This window comes from Oncorhynchus keta, chromosome 34, assembly GCF_023373465.1.
Source record: "Oncorhynchus keta strain PuntledgeMale-10-30-2019 chromosome 34, Oket_V2, whole genome shotgun sequence".
Classification (NCBI taxonomy): Eukaryota; Metazoa; Chordata; class Actinopteri; order Salmoniformes; family Salmonidae; genus Oncorhynchus; species Oncorhynchus keta.
In genome coordinates this window covers 25,163,961-25,186,661 of record NC_068454.1, presented here as the reverse complement: position 1 = coordinate 25,186,661, position 22,701 = coordinate 25,163,961, and the positions used below count along the sequence as shown (strand labels likewise).

General features: G+C 41.9%; 1 protein-coding gene across 2 annotated transcripts in view; it reads right to left on the bottom strand.

The window, feature by feature from the left end:
* Positions 1 to 12,760: 12,760 nt before the first annotated feature.
* Positions 12,761 to 22,701, bottom strand: part of LOC118366861 (interleukin-1 receptor type 1-like) — a 30,680-nt gene continuing 20,739 nt past the window's right edge. For both annotated transcript variants that reach the window (XM_035749641.2, XM_052493501.1), the window contains 9 exons: positions 16,578 to 16,797; positions 16,141 to 16,309; positions 15,698 to 15,875; positions 15,389 to 15,451; positions 15,159 to 15,294; positions 14,846 to 14,985; positions 14,571 to 14,714; positions 14,075 to 14,233; positions 12,761 to 13,985 (listed from right to left, as the gene is read on the bottom strand). In XM_035749641.2, the coding sequence (XP_035605534.1) occupies positions 13,546 to 13,985; positions 14,075 to 14,233; positions 14,571 to 14,714; positions 14,846 to 14,985; positions 15,159 to 15,294; positions 15,389 to 15,451; positions 15,698 to 15,875; positions 16,141 to 16,309; positions 16,578 to 16,797 (1,649 nt within the window). In that variant the 3' untranslated portion in view covers positions 12,761 to 13,545. The remainder of the gene's footprint in view (positions 13,986 to 14,074; positions 14,234 to 14,570; positions 14,715 to 14,845; positions 14,986 to 15,158; positions 15,295 to 15,388; positions 15,452 to 15,697; positions 15,876 to 16,140; positions 16,310 to 16,577; positions 16,798 to 22,701) is intronic.

Sequence of the window (22,701 nt, the reverse complement as noted above, 5' to 3'; positions counted from 1 at the left end):
GGATTTATTTTCACATGGACTCATAGCTTGTTACTTCAGAGGCAAAATTGTTGATGTATGAAAATGAAAAAAGATCACCTGTATTCGTGGCATTGAGCTCTAGAATGGCATTTGTTTGTCATCAAAGGGAGTCTGTGTAGTGCAGTCAGTCAGTCAGTTTTTCTTTTCTGATATCAATGACAACAGAATTTGGTTTTATTGCTCACAGTAAAAAAAACAAACACCCTGAGTTAACATAATAAAAATTGCATAAAAAACCCAATAAGAGACAAATATGGATTACACAATGATTGAAGACACAGTATGCATCCCATGGCCCACATGGCCCACATGGCCCACATGGCCCAGATGTGGGCCAAATTTCACACATTTTCCTACTTTGTTGTGGCAAAGTCTAATGACAATTTTCATTAAGGTCCATGTCTGTGGGTTTACGTTTTGGTATGATAACCACTTATAGGAGGTAGCTAAATGGCATTGGTTATTTGGAACAACAGCATTGAGGATATGCAATGTAATTTTGTATTATCGGGGAACAATTTTTGCAAAATAAGGCACTTGATATGTTTTTAACTTGAGGTATGAAATAATGTATAAAATAATTGGAATGTTTATGACATCTCCATGGGTCCACTTTCGGGGGGCCAAAGGTCATACTGCATTTTAGGGTATATTGATGAGACAGATTTGACAGCTCTGGGATGTGCTTTATTATCACATTGTACCATAGATGATAACTACACCAAACTTCCCACAGAACAAGGAGCCCCATTGGAAAAGTTCCATTGAGTCATCATAGATTTAATGTAAAATCAGTCACAACAGCCATTTATTTAGATGTGGAGGAACTGAATAGATTTTTCAGGGCATAAATGAATAACCTCTTAAGGACCCCTTTTTAAAATGTTAACCTAAAATGACATACCCAAATCTAACTGCCTGTAGCCCAGGACCTGAAGCAAGGATATGCATATTCTTGATACCATTTGAAAGGAAACACTGTGAAGTTTGTGGAAATGTTAAATTAATGTAGGAGAATATAACACATTAGATCTGGTAAAAGATTATACAAAGAAAAAACATGCATTTTTTTTGTTCCATCTTTTAAATGCAAGAGAAAGGCCATTATGTCACTTAGGAGTCTAAGTGCAATATATATATTGCAGTGTATAAAGTGTATATACAGCAGTATATGCGCAAAGTATTAGACTAATTCAATGAACCATTGCATTTCTGTTCAAAATGTTGTATCAAGACTAGTGAAGTGTGCCTAATTGGTTTATTAATACATTTTCAAGTTCATAACTATGCACTCTCCTCAAACAATATCATGGTATTCTTCCACTGTAATAGCTACTGTAAATTGGACAGTACAGTTAGATTAACAAGAATTTAAGCTTTCTGCCCATATCAGATATGTGTATGGCCTGGGAAATGTTCTTGTTACTTACAACCTCATGCTAATCACATTAGCCCACATTAGCTCAACCATCCCGCTGGGGACCCACCGATATAAATATTTGGTGTAATAGGACTAATAAAGACTGAAAGTGTTACTGTGAGGAAAATGCTACAAGCTGTCCCAGTATATGTATTTAGTAAATTATAACCAGAGCATCTGCTAAATTACTCAAATGTAAATGTAATAATGGTAGAAATATGACAAAATGCCAAAAAAAGGTCAAGTTAAGATGGGTTTATAAGTTTTCTTCTAGGAGATAATATCAGTCATTTAACATGACCGTTATCAATTATGAAGCCTTTGTGCTTTATGTGCATAAATGCTTTAAAAAAATCACAAAATGTGACGTTAGCTGACAAAGATTATCTCATACAACAAAACATAACATTTAATAAGCCTGCATTTACCAAATAAGTCATTTTAGGTATTAATACAGAAAAACAATATATTACCCTATAGGCTGTCGAACGAACCATGTTAATACCTACAAAAATATGCCATACTATTTCTCTCTATAGCAGGAACAGGAATCTGGCTGGATGAAGTAGCGCCCCTTGGGTTGCCCCAGCCCGTGCAGGGAGCTGGCTGAATGTAGTGGTGTCCCCTGGTGGCCCTCACTGGGCTCTCTCCCCCTTCTCCTTGGGACAGGGTGCTGGCTGGATGAAGTGGCTACAGGCGGGGGTCAGACCCCCCAATCTCTGTACCTGCATTCTAATCACCTGTAAATGTACAAAAAAATGACATTTGACACTTGAAAAAAGCAAATGAAAAATTATAATTACAAGTGTTAAGACGTGTTCCGGGTAACACGATTTGAACCTTTTGGCCTTCCATTCACACAACATTCTATAATATAACTGTGTTATTTGACATCTCAAATTAAACGTTTATTTAACGTTCAAATAGTGTTATTTGACGTGTATCTTTTTTGACACGCAAAGACCCAAACGGCGTTCCATAGGCTCCACATACAGTAGCTGGTGTTTGGCAGTTTGAGCTGTCAAATCCGTGAGCGGCTGCTCTGCAGTCATTTTCAGGAAGCCACGTCCTACTCGGGTTAGAAGTTCAGAATGAGGAAAGTGTAGGCTATTTAAGTAATAATACATAACAGCCCATGTGTTATGACATTTTTAGCATGGCTGTGATGTGGTCATAGCCGTAAGGCAAAGCCACGATAAAAATGGACTGGAGTATATTATTTATTTTATACAATGGGTTACCAGCATTAAAAAGTTAAATTCTTTCCCGAACCATCAATTTAACAAAACGTGATGCTACATTCACAAACATTGGAATTTCAGGTGTTCTCTGGTCATTAGTTCTGTTCATATAGACTGCCATGTAAAGCAAAACTAACCAAAACGCTGGTTGATAGTTTGAGAACTTTGCAGTTTGTAATGCCCCCCCCCCCATGCTAGCTATCCAACTACAACACAATCACTTCAGACTGAAGATGGAAAGACAGCAAACTGGCTGTATTTCATTTGACGTGTTCTTCTATTGGCATTTCTTTGTATATCCATAAAAATGATGCTGATTTATGATTTCTGGCTGATAAAAGCTGCCTGTTTGCCTCCTCCTGACACATTCATTACTATTGGACACAGTGGAAATCTCATTTCAATATTGCAACAACCTTGCACATTTTGGAGATAATGTCTATATGCTTTTTACCGTGGAGATCAAGTTTATAAATTGCATGGTTGGGCAGTGGATCTGTAAAAGTAGTAGTAGTCAATGGTCCCTCAAAATGTTTGGCACAGAGCAAATTTCAGGTCTGCTGAGCGCAAACTTGAACATTGTGAAAATTCTGTGCAACTTCCAACACGTGTTTACTGTGAACACTGAGGCTTTACCTGCTTTAAGTTACAGTTTTAACAGTGGACATGTAGGCTACTGTGGCTATTTGATCATAATGTAGGCCTACCATAGTGGCCTACCATCAAAAATAATGGAATGAATGCATCCCATAATATTTTAACACGGAAATAGCTGTCATTCAGCCTACAGTTGCAGCCAATGTGTGGTGTTCAATGTAAGCCTACATTCCATGAACCATGCATGGCTTAACATTAACCTGTTTATCCACTTGTCCTTCAGACAAGGAGGTGACTGAAAATGTTGTTGTGTTGTTTGATGCCAGAAACCACTTTGTAAAATAAAATGCATTGTTATTCCCATACCATTATTACAGAGAATCAGACAAATTATACTACCCTCTGCCTATTGGCTACTTAGCTTATTCAAGCCTCTTTCAAAATACAACACTGCCCCTTGAAGACAAAAAAAAGCTCTTTACCTGATTCGCTTTTCAAAGATGTCTAGAAATACGTTTTGTGCTCTTGCAGGAAGAAATCAGTCCCCTATTGCTGACTATAAATGATCTGTAACTGGGCTAATAGCTCACTGACTAGCAAATGACATGAACAAAGTGTGCACACATGGCTACATGCAGCTCTCGCTTTGATCGCAAAACAAGTGCATCTACTCACAACCGCTCTTGCTGTAAACACAGTCCATGTTGTAAGCACAGTCCAGTTCAAAGTAAATGGCACAGATCCATATAACATAGACAATGCAGATCCATATAATATAGACAATGCAGTAGGCCTATATGCAATGGTCTATTTGCATATAGGCCTACTACAGCTCTGATTGTTTATGTCACACCAGTCTGAGTAGAGTATGTGCTAAATAGTGCATGTCAATGCAATAGAATCCTACTCAGAAGCAATCTGCCTACAACAAAATCTCTTTCATAGTTTGTTTTGTTTCAGTGTGCTGAAAGTGGATAATATTGTGTTGATTCAATCACAATTGCCCCATAGTAAAGGGAAATGTTTATAGTGTTAAAATGGAAAACTCTAGAACTGTGGTCACCAACATTTTCTGAGTCAAGATCACTTTGATTCAAAATGCAAGCTGAGATCTACCACTAAGATTTAGCACGTTTTTTAAACATGACTTAAAAAACGTAAGCCTATGCAACATTAACCAACTTAAAACAGTACTGAAAAGGAAAGTGGGATACCTAGTCAGTTGTACAACTGAATGGCTTCAACTGAAATGTGTCTTCCGTATTCCAGGTCGCAATTGTAAATGAGAACTTGTTCTCAATTTGACTACCTGGTTAAATAAAGGTGAAATAAAAAATAAATACAAATTTAACCTAACCCCTCTAAATCAGAGAGGTACGGGGGGCTACCTTAATCGACATCCACATCTTCGGCGCCCGGGGAAAAGTGGGCAGAACAACAGATTTGACCTTGTCAGCTCGGGGATTCGATACAGCAACTTTTCGGTTACTGGCCACACTTTTATATAATTAACTTTTTATTTTACTGGGCTGATGGTGCCTGCATCTGATCATCAGTCTCAGCGATGGGAGAGAGCAGCAGACTGAGGGTCAGTCTCAGCGATGGGAGAGAGCAGCAGACTGAGGGTTTGCTTCTCAACATCCCTCCCCTCTCCCTTTACTCCACTGCCCTTACAAAAAAGATTGCAGTTTTGAAACTGCAGTAAAAGTGCATTAACTGCAGTCGACTGTGGTATTTTGGACCCAGTAGTTGAACTGCAGTTATACTGCACTCTAACTGCAGTTACACTGTACAGTTTCTGCAGTAAAAAAATCTGTTATTTTGGATGTTATACTGCATTTCTGACTGCAATATGTTTGGGGTGACACTGGCGGAACTCGAGTCGGACAGCATTATTTCTGCCTCATGCACAAATTCATGTTGTTACTCCTATGAACAGAGAAAGTTAAATATTTCTCGATGTTAAAAACGACCCAAGATGCTAATAATAACAATAACGCAAGCCTGTAGATACACTTTCCTACTCATTCATTACTGCTGCAGTGCTTGTTGTAGCTCTGAGTGGAAGTAGGAAGAACCCACATTTTATGATTTATAAAAGTGTTGAATAGAAAGTGTTGACAGTGCTGATTAAGAATTTAAACATGAGCTCATACATAAAAACAGCATCTCTTTGCTGTATTTGTTGACAGTCTCTCTCTAGTCATGGTTTTGAAATTTCACAGTATTAGTTTTGCTGTAGCTTTCTTTTAAGTTACTGCTGACACGGTCATCTGAGCCATTCGATTGGCCAGCGGTAACCGTATAGTGCACTTACTTTGCTCTCTGGACCCGCTGGGAAGGTAGAGTTTGTACCTTCAGACACATACAATGGTTCAAAATGGCAACAATTCGCCTACCCGATGCACAGCAGCTGAATTGGGTACACCTACCGAAAACAGCCCGAGAGGATTAAAAAAATAAGAGCACAAGGCTTTATGGTTGGGTTTTTTACAGAAATGTTTGTCAATCGACTAGGAATGCCTTGGATATCGACCAGTCAATCGTAATCAACCGATTGGTGACCACTGCTCTAGAAAGTTGAGTGAAGTGCAATCTTGTGCTTCTCTCTGTGGGCTGATATTTCTGTGCAGCAGTCATGGGGAGCTGCTTGGCAGTCTCCAGTCTAATGCAGGCACATGCACATTTTATTTATTTTATCTTTATTTTACTAGGCAAGTCAGTTAAGAACAAATTCTTAGTTTCAATGACAGCCTAGGAACAGTGGGTTAACTGCCTGTTCAGGGGCAGAACGACAGATTTTGTCCCTTGTCAGCTCAGGGATTTGAACTTGCAACCTTTCGGTTACTAACCGAAAGGCTACCCTGCATTGCTAGGTAAAGACATAAATGATTGCACTTTTTATTAATGCACTGGCCATGTGTTTGTTGTCTAGTATATCAAATTGAAAATCATTAAAGAAAATGAGGATTTGTATCAGCCTTATCGAGGTCTAGATTATAGATAAATCACATTCCATTGTTCCAACTTGCAAACAAGGCTGCATGGGATTTCTCTTAATGCAGCGTCGTGCAGCCTATGGCCATTTCTGCTTCAAGGAGGCTATAGGCCTAATGCCGGGAGACGCTTGTGGATTTGACAGCAGTTGCACCTCGGATACTGCCAAAACAACTGCTATGTGGGTGTCCACTAGCGGAGATCTGATAGAATCTAGCCCTAACATGTATAACAATGTCTAAAATGACGCCAAAAGAGAGAGCTGCCTCGCTTCTAGTCCTTAGGAAACTTTGCAGTATTTAGTTTTTTTGAATGTATTATTTCTTACATTGTTAGCCCAGAAAATCTTATTGGTATTTACATACAGCCGGGAATAACTATTGGATATCAGAGTGGCGTTAACTTACCAGCACTACGACCAGGAATACAACTTTCCCGAAGCAGATCTTTTGTCTGCACCACCCAGGGCATTTGAACTGATTCAAGAGGCTGACCCAAAACCGCCCGGAGAAGAGAGAGTCGGAGCGGTCTTCTAGTCAGACTTAGGAGGCGCACACACCACCCACCGCTTCAGAGTATATTATACGCTAATGTCCAGTCCCTAGATAACAAACTGGACGAGATCAGGTTGCTTTCCAGAGAAACATCAGGGATTGTAACATACTCTGTTTCATGGAAACATGGCTCTATCGGGATATACTGTCGGAGTCGGTACAGCCACCTGGATTCTCAGTGCATCGCGCCGACAGGAATAAACATCTCTCCGGGAAGAAGGGGGTGTATGTTTCATGATTCACGACTCATGGTGTAATCGTAACAACATACAGGAACTCAAGTCATTTTGTTCACCTGGCCTAGAATTCTTCACAATCAAATGTTGACCGTATTATCTCCCAAGATAATTCTCTTTGGTTATTGTCACAGCCGTGTATATCCCCCTCAAGCCGATACCACGATGGCGCTCAAGGAACATCACTGGACTTTATGCAAACTGGAAACCATACATCCAGATGCTGCATTTATTGTAGCTGGGGATTTTAACAAAACCAATGTGAGTAAAATGACACCTAAATTCTATCAGCATATTGACTGTAGCATTCGTGCTGGAAAAACACTGGACCATTGTTGGACCATTGAGCGAAAACCTGCAGACACTCGATCCTCCGTGGAATGAGTTTGACACTTGTTCTAATGCGAGTGGGGTGGGTGTGGCTTCGTGCTAATGATCGCAAGAGCAGCTGCTCACCCATTTGAAGGATCCAACTCAGTTTCACCTCCGACACCGCCAAAACATCCACTATGCAGGTGTCTGCTATCGCCGGTTAATACTTGATCTGATTCAATCTAGGCGTAAATCTCAACACATAGCCATCGCTTTTACATTGATTGCCTTGATAACATCAGTACTGCATATGAGGGAGGGGGATCTAAATAGGGAGGAGCAGTTAGTCAGTCTACGTTAGCCATCAAGCTAACGAAGTTAGTCCCAGATGAGTTTTCCAATGGAGCCCTCTTTGTCTGGAGAAGTAAATGAACGGTTCCAGCACTGTCGGAGCTGTATCTACTACGCTTTGTTTCTGGACAAACTGGATCACTCAGAGTTCCAATGCAGCAATTGTTTCCTTGAGAGGATTATAGGCTTGAAGTGGCTTCCTTGATCATGCAGGTCTCCAGCCTACATAAGAAACTGCAGAGTGGAATGTTTACCTTTTCTACGGAGGTGGCTAGACAGGTTGGATGCATGTCCATCTTGTTGTTTGTCTTTATCTGACTGGCCAGTGTTGCCCGGAGTTCATGCGCCAGGGGAGCCATCTCCTGCCTCTCCTCCCCCATCTAATAGCAGAGTCGGAGAAAAACAGCAAGAGGAGCATGGCAATCAACGATGGTAACATGTCACGAGCCGTGGAAATCAAAGACAGCAGCTTCCTGCAAAGCAGTCTACACCCCCAACAAGAGGCCCGGAGCGGATACAAACAACATATATTTTCGCCGCACTGGAGCCTGATCTTCCTGCACCTTCGTCGATGGGGGTGCATGTGTTTGCGGCCGCTGGGCCTACTCCTACTACTTCCCCTACAATTTAGAAGTCGACATCGGCAACCTTCCATCTGATGGAGACCTGTATCATTCCTATGACACGTGGGAGTGAGCGGATTTCCTGGTCCTTCTCACCAGCCGGGATTTTGGGCAGCTCCATGGTAAGAAATGTGACTGTTCCAAAAACAATGCCCTATCTCAGAGCACAAGAAAATTACATTACTAAGCTGCTCCTGAATGTATTACGCTAGGACATTGACATTGATTCTAGCGATTCTATCGCTCTGAACAGTTGAAACTGAATTTTTATAAGAGCTGATTGACTCTGCTAGACACTAATAAAATGCACATCATATCTGGCCCTGTGCCCTCTCTGAATTGTGGTATTGAACGCTTTAGCAGGATTCTTTCTCTTCACAACTGGCTACATGATTATTGCAGCTCAATGGCTGTAACTTTTGTTGACAATTTCGATACCTTTTGGAAACAAAACACGTTTTATAAGGAGGATGGGATCCACCCAAATCATTTGGGTTCCTGAATCCTTTCACAGCATTATAAGGCTTCATTGAGACAATGACTTATCAATGATCCCCTAAGAATAGTAAAGCCCCCTTTACTGGCTCAAATAGCCAACCAATCATTCTGTTAGCAACCCTTAGTAAAGTTTTGGAAAAAACTTACAATGCTATTGGCATTCCCCAGGGCAGCTGTCTAGGCCCCTTTCATTTTTTAAATATTTACTAACGACATGCCACTGTCTGAGTAAAGTCAGTGTGTCGATGTATGCAGATGACTCAACGCTATACATGTCAGCTACTTAAGCAACTGAAATGACTGCAACACTTTCAGAATGGGTGGCAAGGAATAAGTTTGTCCTAAATATTTCAAAAACTAAAAGCATTTTATTTGGGACAAATCATTCACTAAACCCTAAACCTCAACTAAATCTTGTAATAAATCATGTGGAAATTGAGAAAGCTGTCATGGTCAAAACATATTGATACAACAAATCAAATCAAATTTTGTGTGTCACATGCGCCGAATACAACAGTCAAATGCTTACTTACAAGCCCTTAACCAACAATACAGTTTTAAGAAAATACCCCCCCCCCCAAAAAAAAGTAAGAGACAAGAATAACAAATAATTAAAGAGCAGCAGTAAATAACAATAGCGGTGCTATATACAGATGTGTTGTTACCTACCCTTGCCACTTTGAGGATAAGGAAGTCCAGGATCTTGTTGCAGAGGGAGGTGTTTTGTCCTAGGGTCCTTAGCTTAGTGCACTATGGTGTTGAACGCTGAGCTGTAGTCAATGAATAGAATTCTCACATAGGTGTTCCTTTTGTCCAGGTGGGAAAGGGCAGTGTGGAGTGCAATAGAGATGGCATCATTGTCACGTTCGTCGTAATGAGTAGACCAAGGCGCAGCATGCATAGATTTCTAAATAATATTAATAAAGCGAAACTCACTGAACAAAACAACAAACAACCAATCAAACGAAACCTGAAGCTACTGTTGTGCACTCTGGCAACTAAATGTAGACAAGATCCCACGAATAACAATGGGGAAATAGCTACGTAAATATGATCCCCAATCAGAGACAACGATAAACAGCTGCCTCTGATTGGGAACCATATCAGCCCACCATAGACATACATTTCACCTAGATGACCCACCCAAGTCACTATTACGCCCCAACCAACAAAGAGAATAAACAGCTTACTATGGTCAGGGCGTGACAGTCATCTGTGGATCTGTTGGTGCGGTATTCAAATTGGAGTGGGTCTAGGGTTTCTGGGATAATGGTGTTTATGTGAGCCATGACCAGCCATGGCTACAGACATGAGTGCTATGGGTCGGTAGTCATTTAGGCAGGTTAACTTAACGTTCTTGTGCACAGGGACTATGGTGGTCTGCTTGAAACATGTTGGTATTACAGACTCAAACAGGGAGAGATGGAAAATGTCAGTGAAGACACTTGCCAGTTGGTCAGCGCATGCTCGGAGTACACGGCCTTGTGAATGTTGACCTGTTTAACTTCTTAAGGTATAGGGGGCAGCATTTTCACTTTTGGATAAATAGCGTGCCCAATTTCAACTTCCTGCTACTAATGCCAAGAATATAAGATATTCATATAGAAAAATGTTTGAATCATGTCTGTGAGTATAACAGAACTTATGTAGCAGGCAATACCCTGAGGACTAATCGTTCAGATTTTTTTTTTTAGGTCTCTGTCTGTTCAGTGCGTTCTCATTGGGAAACGATATTTCTTAGGAACTTGTTTTCAGTTTCTACCGCTTCCACTAGATGTCACAAGTCTTTGGAATTTGATTGAGGTTATTCATTTGTGCAATGAGTAGTACATCTAGGAACTGCGTAACACTGTTGAGAGTTGCGCAAGACATGAAAAGTAGCTTGGTTTGTTGTCTTCCTGTATTGAACACAGATAGACCAGTCTTCAATTTGTTTGATTTTTAACATTTAAAAATACCTAAAGTTGTATTACAAAAGTCATTTGAAATGTTTTGGCAAAGTTTACAGGCAACTTTTGAAATATTTTGTAGTGACATTGCGCAATTTGGAAGCTGTTTTTTTTTAAATCAAACGCGCCAAATAAATTGACATTTTGGATACATATGGACGGAATTAATCGAACAAAAGGACCAATTGTGATGTTTGTGGGACATATTGGAGTGCCAACAAAAGAAGCTTGTCAAAGGTAAGGCATATTTTTATTTTCTATGTTTTGTGTAGCGCCTGCAGGGTTGAAATATGCTACCCTCTTTGTTTACTGTTGTGCTATCATCAGATAATAGCTTCTTATGCTTTCGCCGAAAAGCCTTTTTAAAATCTGACATGTTGGCTGGATTCACAACGAGTGTAGCTTTAATTTAGTATTTAGTGATTTAATGAAAGCTTGATTTTTATATAATTTTATTTGAATTTGCCGCGCTGCATTTTCCCTGGCTTTTGGCAGAGTAGGAGGCAAGCGTCCCCTGTACCATAAGAAGTTAAAGGTCTTACTCACATCGGCTACAGAGAGCGTGATCACACAATCGTCCGGGACAGCTGATGCTCTCATGCATGTTTCAGCCTCGAAGAGAGCATAGGATTTATTTAGCTTGTCTGGTAGGCTCGTGTTACTGGGCGGCTCTCGGCTTGCCTTCCCTTTGTAGTCTGTAATAGTTTGCAAGCCCTGCTACATCCGACGAGCGTCGGAGCCGGTGTAGTACGATTCAATCTTAGTCCTGTATTGATGCTTTGCCTGTTTGATGGTTCGTCGGAGGGCATAGCGGGACTTTTTATAAGCTTCCGGGTTAGAGTCCCACTCCTTGAAAGCGGCAGCTCTACCCTTTAGCTCAGTGCGAATGTTGCCTGTAATCCATGGCTTCTGGTTGGGGTATGTACGTACAGTCACTGTGGGTACGACGTCCTCGGTGCACTTATTGATAAAGCCAGTGACTGATGTGGTGTACTCCTCAATGCCATCGGAAGAATCCCAGAACCCTATTCCAGTCTGTGCTAACAAAACAGTAGCTAAGATGGGGAGAAGTCGGTCCATAATAAAGTGCTGATCTGCCTTAACAGAACTATTAAACAAAGCAGATCCTCCAGGCTCTCATTTTGTCACACCTGGACTACTGTTCAGTCGTGTGGTCAGGTGCCACGAAGAGGGACTCAGGAAAATTGCAATTGGCTCAGAACAGGGCCCCACAGCTGGCCCTTGATGTACACAGAGAGCAAACATATGCATGTCAATCTCTTGGCTCAAAGTGGAGGAGAGATTGACTTCACCACTACTGGTATTTGTGAGAGGTATTGACATGTTGAAAGCACCGAGCTGTCTGTTTAAACAACTAGCACACAGCTCAGACACCCATGCATATCCCTCAAGACATGCCACCAGAGGTCTCTTCACAGTCCCCAAGTCCAGAACAGACTATGGGAGGCACACAGTACTACATAGAGCCATGATTACATGGAACTCTATTCCAGATCATGTAACTGACACAAGCAGTAGAATCTGATTTAAAAAGATAAAAATACACCTTATGGAACAGCGGAGACTGTGAAGCAACACAAACATAGACACAGACACATGCACACACACACATGATAACACACACACGTACACATGGATTTTGTGTTGTAGATATGTGGTACTGGAGTAGGGGTCTGAGGGCACACAGTGTGTTGTGAAATCTGTTATGAATGTATTGCAATGTCTTTAAAATTGTATAACTGCCTTAATTCTGCCAGTCTCCAGGAAGAGTAGCTGCTGCCTGGGCAGATCCATTATAAATACAAAATACAAATACATACAGGCTGTCCCTTAGATCAGTGATCTAATCCTACAACCTCATGACACCTTCTTAGTTCTAGGGAGGTGTATTGGTTAGAGATTATGGTTTCATGATTTTAATCAGAAATTAATCACTCATCTAACCAATCAAACACACACTTTTAATTGACATGCAGCATTCACAAGAGCATACACTCTTTCTCAAACATGCACACAGAGGCAAACATTAATTAAACTTAATTAACTTAAAGGTCTCGAACACATCTATCATTATATTCAGCAACTATTGATGGAACTATTGGAAGAAAATAGTCCAGTTCATCACATTTCATAATTTATCAAATGTACAGTGTAAAGTGAACTAATAAAGTACAATAGTTATATAATAAAAATAAGACAAAACAGATGTAGTTACTGTACCATTTAGAGATTACTAAGTCAGTGGAAACCTTGGTTGAGACCATGCTGTTTCCAAACAATCCAGATGATATCCTGTTTATACTGAGACAGCATAGCGCCAGGCCAGCTGTACCAGTACCACTGCACTGACACATTACACAAATAACTCTGTTACTGCTAGAAAAAGCTTCTCAAGTGCTCTTGCACAATTCTTAGAGGACACTCGATTACACTGGAACTAGTATGAGCAAAGTATGAGCAAAATTAGCAAAACTCTATTCAGGAGGAGTGTAACTGTTTCTTGTAGGCCGGATTGCTACAAGAAAAAAGCCTCTCAATCTGCACAAGTGCTCTTGTACAATTCTTAGGACACTCGATCACATTTTTATCTCAAACATTTAAAAAAATATATAATTCAACAATTCAAGGGTTCCAGGATCAGGGTTGGCCTCACCAGCCATAGGCATAATAGCCATGTGAATACATCAATATAAACATTGTCAGATAATGTCTAATAAAGACATCACTAATACAGTTCTATACTACAGTTTATCCCAGGTGTTGGCTGTGGTTTCAGAGCCCCTTTGGGCTTGAAGGGCATGTGGTATCTCAGACACTTCCAGAAGTGGCCATTAGGGGATGCAGTGGAGCTGCTCTTTCCAGAGCTGGGCCTCCTCCACCTCAGAGCTCCCTGCTTCCTCCTGATATAGTGCAGTGACTTGGGCAGGGAAGTGTAGTCCACCTTGCCATCTATCTCCACCAGGACAACCCGGAGGCCATCTTGGATCAAAGCGTCGTACAGGCCAATCTGCTGGTCGTAGCTAGGGCAGTCCTGCAGGCTCTGGTGCAGTGGTAACTGGTCCTCAGGATCCATTTTGGGGTGTAGAGGGGATGCACTCTGGGCTGACAGGATGATGATGAGTCGTCTGCTTCTCCGCATTGTCTCTGAGGTGACATCATGGATCGCTACAGAGAAACATGGGACTTTATTTTGTGAACAGGGACAATGCAGTAGATCAACATTCATATAAATCAAAGTGTGTGTGTGTGTGTACCTTCCCCAGGGAGGTCATCCCGGCCACTGACAAAAAGTGTGTATCCGTATCGTCTCTCCAACACCTCAGGTAGAACCTGCAGAGCAAACATCTCTGCCCTGGACAACCCATCACCATGGACATAACTGACATAGGCATCATACAGCTTTCCATCTGGTGCTGGAGAAGTAAAGAGGAAAGGAGAGGAGGAGAAGAGGAGGGACAGAGAAGAGAGGAGGAGAAGAGGATGTAAGGAGAAGAGAGGAGGAGAAGAGGAGGGAAGGAGAAGAGGAGGGAAGGAGAAGAGAGGAGGAGAAGAGGAGGGAAGGAGAAGAGGAGAAGAGGGAAGGAGAAGAGAGGAGGAGAAGAGGAGGGGAGGAGAAAAGAGGAGAAGAGAGGAGGAGAAGAGAATATAAACATTTTATCCATAATAAATATACATATTTAGAAAATGGCCAAAGACCTTCAGGTTTAGAGCCAGGAATCTTATGTGATTGTGGAGGATCTGTTTACGCACCTCTCTTTTTGGACACTAGGGGGAGGAGTCTCCTATAGGCCAGCACCAGGTCCACTTTAAAGAGGCAGCACATCGATACTCCAAGAACGACCATAGAAAAGGCCAGGCAGAGACACAGGCATGTGTAGAAACCACTGTGATTGGCTAGAAAGGAAAGAAATCAGCACCTTAAATCAAATCTCTCACAAATGACATGGCCAACGTCCTGTTCAAACAGACTCTTATGGGTGATTTTAAGTCCTCCATGTTACTTAGGACTGTGTTTGGGATCCTACCTGGTTGGAGCCACAGAAACCCTATGTCCCGACCCACGGCGTTCCTGGCGATGCAGCTGATGGTCACGTTGAGGAACTCAGGACGGACCTCATAGATAGACAGAGTGGACCGGCCATAGACCCCACTACTCCTAGGAAGGCTGAGGTGCAGGTGGTGAGAGAGTGAGATGGTCACAGTCACAGTGTAGGACAGATCTCTACACACATACTCATGCACACGCATGTGTACCCACACACGCAAGCAAGCACACACCTCTGCAAACACACAGACTGAGATACAGAGCGTATACTACAGTTTTAAAAGAGTACTCACATTGTTGTCTTTGTCACGTTGAGCTGTTCTATGTGGTCAGTATGTCTTCCATCTACCGTCCAGAACATAGAGCTCTCTGACTCTGTACCTTCACCAACCCCTAGAAACGCTGAACACACCAGCTCTACTCTTGAGCCTGCCGTCAAACAGAAAACACTCTTGAGTCAGTGGCTGTGTCATGGCCATTTTTAGTATTATCTCCTAAAAAGCACAATGTCCTCATTTCTCACCTGGTTCAACCGTAAAGGTTTCTTTTCTGGGATAGGTTACTTGGGGTTTCAACGGGACATTTTCTGCCAATACAAAGACCACACAGGTATGGCAGGATAGTCAAACAAAGCTGTATCGATAACGTACAGGTAAACAGAAACAGAAATCCTTACAAAGATACAAATCACCTAATTGTAGCAAACAGAGAATAACAAATAAATGGAAAATATAAACAATTTACAATTTCACTCTCGGTTGCAGCCACAGAAAGTGTGGTCAGAAGAAATATATGCTCATGGCATAAAATTTAAACGGAGGTTAAGCTTTACCTTTGTTGACTTTAAGCTGAGTGCTGTGGGTGGCGGTGTAGTTTCTCCCCTGCAGAGAGAACTCTACCAGGCAGGTATAAACTCCAGCATGGCTCTCAGTAGCATTGACCAACCGGAGCCTCTTCGGACAATCTTCTTCAATGATCGTCTCTCCATGCTTGTCGACAGGACTACAGTCCTGCACATCCCATCAGAGATGCTGTATGTCAAACTTAGCTCACGCAATCCTATCCAATTATCCCAAATGTTATCCCAATTATCCCAAATGTTTTTTTCTATTACCAATTTTGAGTACTTGGCAGCAATGACACAAGGTATCATGCCCGTTGTCATAAGCTGATGTCAGCTCTTATAATTGTTCATTACATCTTTTATGTCATTACTATGACATTGTAATGCAGGCCTTATGGCACGGGTATGTCTAGATGGGCGCCTGCTCTTACCTTGAACCATCGGATGTGTGCTGTGGGGTCTAGACTGAGGACATCCTGCTGTCTGCAGAACACCACTTCACTCATCCCATGGGATACAGTCCTGTTCTCAGCTGGGACAGGACAGGGTCCAGGGTCCACAGACAAAACAAACTTCATCTCCCACGATCCAGTGGGGTACCTGTGTCATAACACACATGGACATATGACCAGTGCTCTCCATTTACTATTGAAACAATAAAGTTGAGAATTATTAATGTGAGACTTTAATACATTTAGGATCTGGAAAGTGAAGACTGATTCATACCAATCATCCTGATTCAATCTGTGTGCGATATTGGAATTATCTCCAAACATTCTTGAAATCACTTTAGGAACTAAAATATGATGATATGCTTTAACAAAGGCATTTTCTCAACTACATACAGTAACCTAGAGAGGTTTCTTACTTGCTCTCACAAGTGTAGTGTCCGTTATGGGAGGTGTGGGTAGGTAGAAACCACAGAACCTCTCCTCTGACCTCCACCCCAGAGGTCGCGTTAAGGGTCTGGTTCCCCCCTCTACTCCAGGTCACAGCGGTTCGGGCCTCAGCGTCATCGTCATCACTACACTTCAGCTGGAAGAAGTGACCTGCACTGATGTAGTGGACCTCTACGGCCCCCTGGTGTTCTGGATGACACAATGAAGAGGTTGTTGTTACTGGTTTATGTCAACTCAATACGACCATCAATTCCCTCAGGGGCAATTTAGAAGGAGGAGGACAGGAGTACTTAAAACAGTATAGACTTGAGGTTTAGCAGTATATGACTCGCTGAGAAAACTGGAACCCGATGGCCAGTCAGCTGCAACCCACAAACCATCAGCTGTGACCCTCCAGTGGGTCCTGAACAAATCACTGTTAGCCACTGATGAAGAGTAGTAGCTATCTATGCTAGAGCAAATCTATATTGAGCATTGACAGTAAAATACCAATGTAGAGCACTTTTCAAGGCACTCCAAGCAGGAAATGAAACTGCTGCTGTTACACTTTGAGGTTGCTTGACCTTAATGTTTGCAAAATCTGTCTACATGCATAAAAAGAAGGCCAAACCAAATCAGCCTTTCTTCTGACGCACATTTCAGATTTAGACCCCATTTAGGGAGACAGGATGTATAGAAGGAGACAAACATTTAATAAGAGAGCCTTTCAAAACTAAGTGAGGGGGAGGGGAGGGGGGGTAGAGAGAGAGAGAGAAAGACAGCAACCTGTCTCCCATGACAGAAACAGTAAAGTCAAACATATTACATCAATTTACACACCTAAATTAAACCCCACCTTTGAAAATGTTAATAAAGCCTTGAAAAATGAAATAATTTATGTACAAGTTACCGATAAGAGCTTTATAACCTTGATTTTTAAAAATAATAATTTTACCACTTTTTCTCCCCAATTTCATGGTATCCAATTGGTAGTAGTTACAGTCTTGTCTCATCGCTGCAACTCCCGTATGGACTTGGGAGAGGGCGAAAGTCGAGAGCCATGCGTCCTCCGAAACACAACCCAACCAAGCCGCAGTGCTTCTTGACACAATGCCCATCCAACCCGGAAGTCAGCTGCACCAATGTGTTGGAGGAAACACTAAACACCTGCAAACCATGTCAGCATGCACTGCACCCAGCCCGCCACAGGAGCCGCTAGTGCACGATGAGACAAGGATATCCCTGCCGGCCAAACCCTCCCTAAACCGGACAACGCTGGGTCAATTGTGCACCGCCCCATGGGCCACCCGGTCGCGGACGGCTGCTTTATAACCTTTATTTAACTAGTCAAGTCAGTTAAGAACAAATTCTTATTTACAGTGATGGCCTAACCCGGCCATTTGTGCACCACCCTATGGGACTCCCAATCACAGCCAGATGTGATGCAGCCTGGATTTGAACCAGGGACTGCAGTGATGCTTCTTGCACTGAGATAGCCCGAGTGCTTAATAACAGTGGTGTAATGTAACTAGTAAGTAGAAATACTTTGAGGTACTACTTAAGTCGTTTGATGGGTATCTGTACTTCTTTTTGGCAACCTTTAATTTTACTCCACTACGTCCCTAAAGAAAATATGTACTTTTTACTCAAATACATTTTCCCTGACACCCAAACGTACTCGTTACATTTCAAATTCTTAGCAAGACAGGATTCATTCACTTTCCAATTCACACACTTATCAAGAGAACGTACACCGAGGTCATCATTTCTGCCTTTGATCTGATCAGTAAACACATGCATCGTTTGTAAAGTATGTCGGAGTATGCCACTGGCTATCCATAAATAAAATAGGAAATCAAATCTGGTTTGCGTAATATAAGGAATTTGAAATGATTTATAACATTTACTTTTACTTTAAATACTTAAGTGTATTTAAAACCAAATACTTTCAGACTTTTTCAAGTAAACCTAGTATTTTACCGGGTCACTTTTACTTGAGTCATTTTCTATTAAGGTATCTTTAGTTTTACGCAAGTATGACAATTGGGTACTTTTTCCATTACTGCTTAATAAGTTAACATAGGGAACACTATATAGCCATACCTTATTTTGGATGTGAAGGCTTTTACAAAGCACAATACAGATCATAGCAAGCAACAGTTGGTTTAGGGGAAACCATTAGAATGATCCTACATGAAAAAAATACTATAGGCCTAAATACTGTAGTATTACTATATTTTTATACTATACTTTCACTGTAGAGTTTTTGCGGCCTGTACTGTAGGGTTTTGTGGACATGACTATAGTACACTATTGTATTGACTGTAGAGTTTTTGCGAACATAACTGTAGTATACTGTAGTATTTACTGAAGTGTTTTTGCGGACATACTGTAACTGTAGAATATTAGTGTTCACTGTAGTGTTTTTTGTGGACTTTACTGTAGTATACTGTGGTATTTACATAAGTGTTTTTGCGGACATGACTGGAGTATATTATAGTATTCACTAATATTTTTGCAGACATGATTGCAGTTTACTAAATTATTCACTGTAGTGTTTTACTTTTTTCACGTAACTCACAATATTCCCTAAAAAAGTTCAAATTGAACTAAGTATTTGGTCTCCACAACTGTTCATTTCACTATTAATATTACAGATGTAACGGTATTCGTCATCGGAAGATAAGGAATCTTCGGACCAAAGCGCAGAGTGGTAAGTGTTCATGCTTTCTTTATTAAAACTGAACACTATAACAAAAATATCAAAGAGAATAACCAAAACAGTCCTGTAAGGTGCAAACACTAAACAGAAATTAACTACCCACAAAAACACTATGGGAAAAAGCTACCTAAGTATGGTTCCCAATCAGAGACAACGATAGACAGCTATCCCTGATTGAGAACCATACCCGGCCAAAACAAAGAAATACAAAAACATAGAAAAAGGAACAGAATGCCCACCCAAATCCCACCCTGACCAAACCAAAATAGAGACATGAAAAGCTCTAAGGTCAGGGCTTGACAACAGAACCTTTGTTTTTGATTCAGAACTTAATATATCCATTTAAATCAGAAAATAAACAGAAAGGGCATTGACAAAATTGACACCCTAGACTTAATATTTGGTAGCACAGCCTTTGGTCAAAATAACTGCGGTCAAGTGCTTCCTATAGCCATTGATGAGTTTCCTGCACCTCTGTACTGGTAGTTTGGCCCACTCCTCTTGTGAAAACTGCTGCAGTTCTCCCAGATTTGAAGAGTGCCTTCTCCACAAGTTTTCAATGGGATTTAGATCTGAACTCATTGCTGGCCACTTCAGAACAGTCCAGCATTTTGTCTTGAACCTTTGCTGGGTGTGTTTGGGCTCATTTTCATGCTGGAAGACCCATGACATTTGACAGAGACCCAGCTTTCTAACACTGGGTCCGACATTGCGCTCCACAATGCCTCCAAAATGCCTTGGTATTCTCCTGATTTCATGATGCCAGCAAAGCAATCCCAAACATCACTGAACCTCCTCCATGTTTGACTATAGGGAAGGTGTTATTTTCTTTGAAGGATTAATGTTGTTTTTTGTAAACATAGAGATGGTGTGCTTTACCATAAAGCTCTAATTTGGTCTCAGTCCACAGGAAATTCTCCCAGAAGGATTTTGGCATGTTCAGGTGTTTTGGCAAATTGCAGTTGGGCTTTATTATGTATTTATCTCAGCAGTGGGGACCTCCTGGGTCTCCTACCATATAACCCCCTTTCATTGAGTTGGTGAGCGCTAAGAACCTTGGCGTGATCCTGGACAACACCCTGTCGTTCTCAACTAACATCAAGGCGGTGTCCCGTTCCTGTAGGTTCATGCTCTACAACATTCGCAGAGTACGACCCTGCCTCACACAGGAAGCGGCGCAGGTCCTAATCCAGGCACTTGTCATCTCCCGTCTTGATTACTGCAACTCGCTGTTGGCTGGGCTCCCTGCCTGTGCCATTAAACCCCTACAACTCATCCAGAACGCCGCAGCCCGTCTGGTGTTCAACCTTCCCAAGTTCTCTCACGTCACCCCGCTCCTCCGCTCTCTCCACTGGCTTCCAGTTGAAGCTCGCATCCGCTACAAGACCATGGTGCTTGCCTACGGAGCTGTGAGGGAACGGCACCTCAGTACCTCCAGGCTCTGATCAGGCCCTACACCCAAACAAGGGCACTGCGTTCATCCACCTCTGGCCTGCTCGCCTCCCTACCACTGAGGAAGTACAGTTCCCGCTCAGCCCAGTCAAAACTGTTCGCTGCTCTGGCCCCCCAATGGTGGAACAAACTCCCTCACGACGCCAGGACAGCGGAGTCAATCACCACCTTCCGGAGACACCTGAAACCCCACCTCTTCAAGGAATACCTAGGATAGGGTAAGTAATCCTTCTCACCCCCCCCTAAAAAGATTTAGATGCACTATTGTAAAGTGGCTGTTCCACTGGATGTCATAAGGTGTATGCACCAATTTGTAAGTCGCTCTGGACAAGAGCGTCTGCTAAATGACTTAAATGTAATGTAAATGTGACGGATGGTGTGAGTTGAAACTGTTGTACATTGTGTCTGAAGGTCAGCTTGAATCTGGGTGTCAGTTGACGGAGGTGCTTTCTCCACCATCCAAACAATCCTTCGCTGCAATCTTCCATCAAGTTCTCTTGCCGCCACATCCAGGGAGGTTGGCTACAGTGGCATGGGCCAACATTACATACGGTGGAAACAGGAACAGCAAGGTCTCTGTAGCCTTGAGATTGTTCACGCTTGGCTACAACCTTGTGTCGGACCTCCTCAGATAATTCTCTGGTTTTCTTCCTTTTTTCCATGCTCATTGCGATACACACAGTAACACAAAACAGGAGAATGATTATTTTTCTCTATTCAAAATGGTTGAACATGACTGTAGTATTTGCTGAAGTGTTTTTGCAGACATGACTGTAGTATTTGCTGAAGTGTTTTTGCGGACATGACTGTAGTATTTGCTGAAGTGTTTTTGCGGACATGACTGTAGTATTTGCTGAAGTGTTTTTGCGGACATGACTGTAGTATTTGCTGAAGTGTTTTTGCGGACATGACTGTAGTATTTGCTGAAGTGTTTTTGCGGACATGACTGTAGTATTTGCTGAAGTGTTTTTGCAGACATGACTGTAGTATTTGCTGAAGTGTTTTTGCAGACATGACTGTAGTATTTGCTGAAGTGTTTTTGCGGACATGACTGTAGTATTTGCTGAAGTGTTTTTGCGGACATGACTGTAGTATTTGCTAAAGTGTTTTTGCGGACATGACTGTAGTATTTGCTGAAGTGTTTTTGCGGACATGCCTGTAGTAACACCTGCCGACACAGGTGTGTGACACAGGTGTGTCGCCTATTAATTTGGGTCAACAGTTCTGAGCAATGGAATGGACCAGACAACACCTTAGCAAAAATATAAACATTTGATTACAATTGTAACATCTAAACGTAAGACAGGTTCAAGGCCCATTAAAGGGAAACAGTAGAGGCGGGTACTGGAGGGCGCTGCCAATAAAATGCCTGGACCTCAAACCAGCAAATCCTCCCCAAACAAACCAATTAAATGAAACCACAAAGACATTATTGAAGTGGCTTTACATTAATGAACATCTCGAATATTGTGACATGAATAAACTCACTGATTGTCAAACAACACATACCATTATGAACAATCGACCACACCTCAAACATTTCTTCAAGACAGCATGACAGCAGTCATGCAAGACAGCAGTCACAAAATGGTTGCTCAGAAATAAAACAGCAACGACGCCGTACATCCTACACACACACACACATTTTAGTCCCAGTAACCGCTCTGCCGAATCCACAATAATGTCCATCTTCCTGGAATTTCCCTCCACTTTATCTGTGACATTGATCCCCATTGCCATAAAAATCACAAAGTCCACCTTCTTTACACTTAACATCCCTGGATCCTGCTGGAGGGAAGCCAACTCTGCAGGTTGTATTGAAGGCCTTTCCAATGCCATGGAGTCCTCAGAAATACCTTTCGTTCCCTCCACCCTTTTGTCACCCTCTGCATATGAAATGTTCTGGACAGCCCTGACTTTGGCAACCTCATTATCTTTCA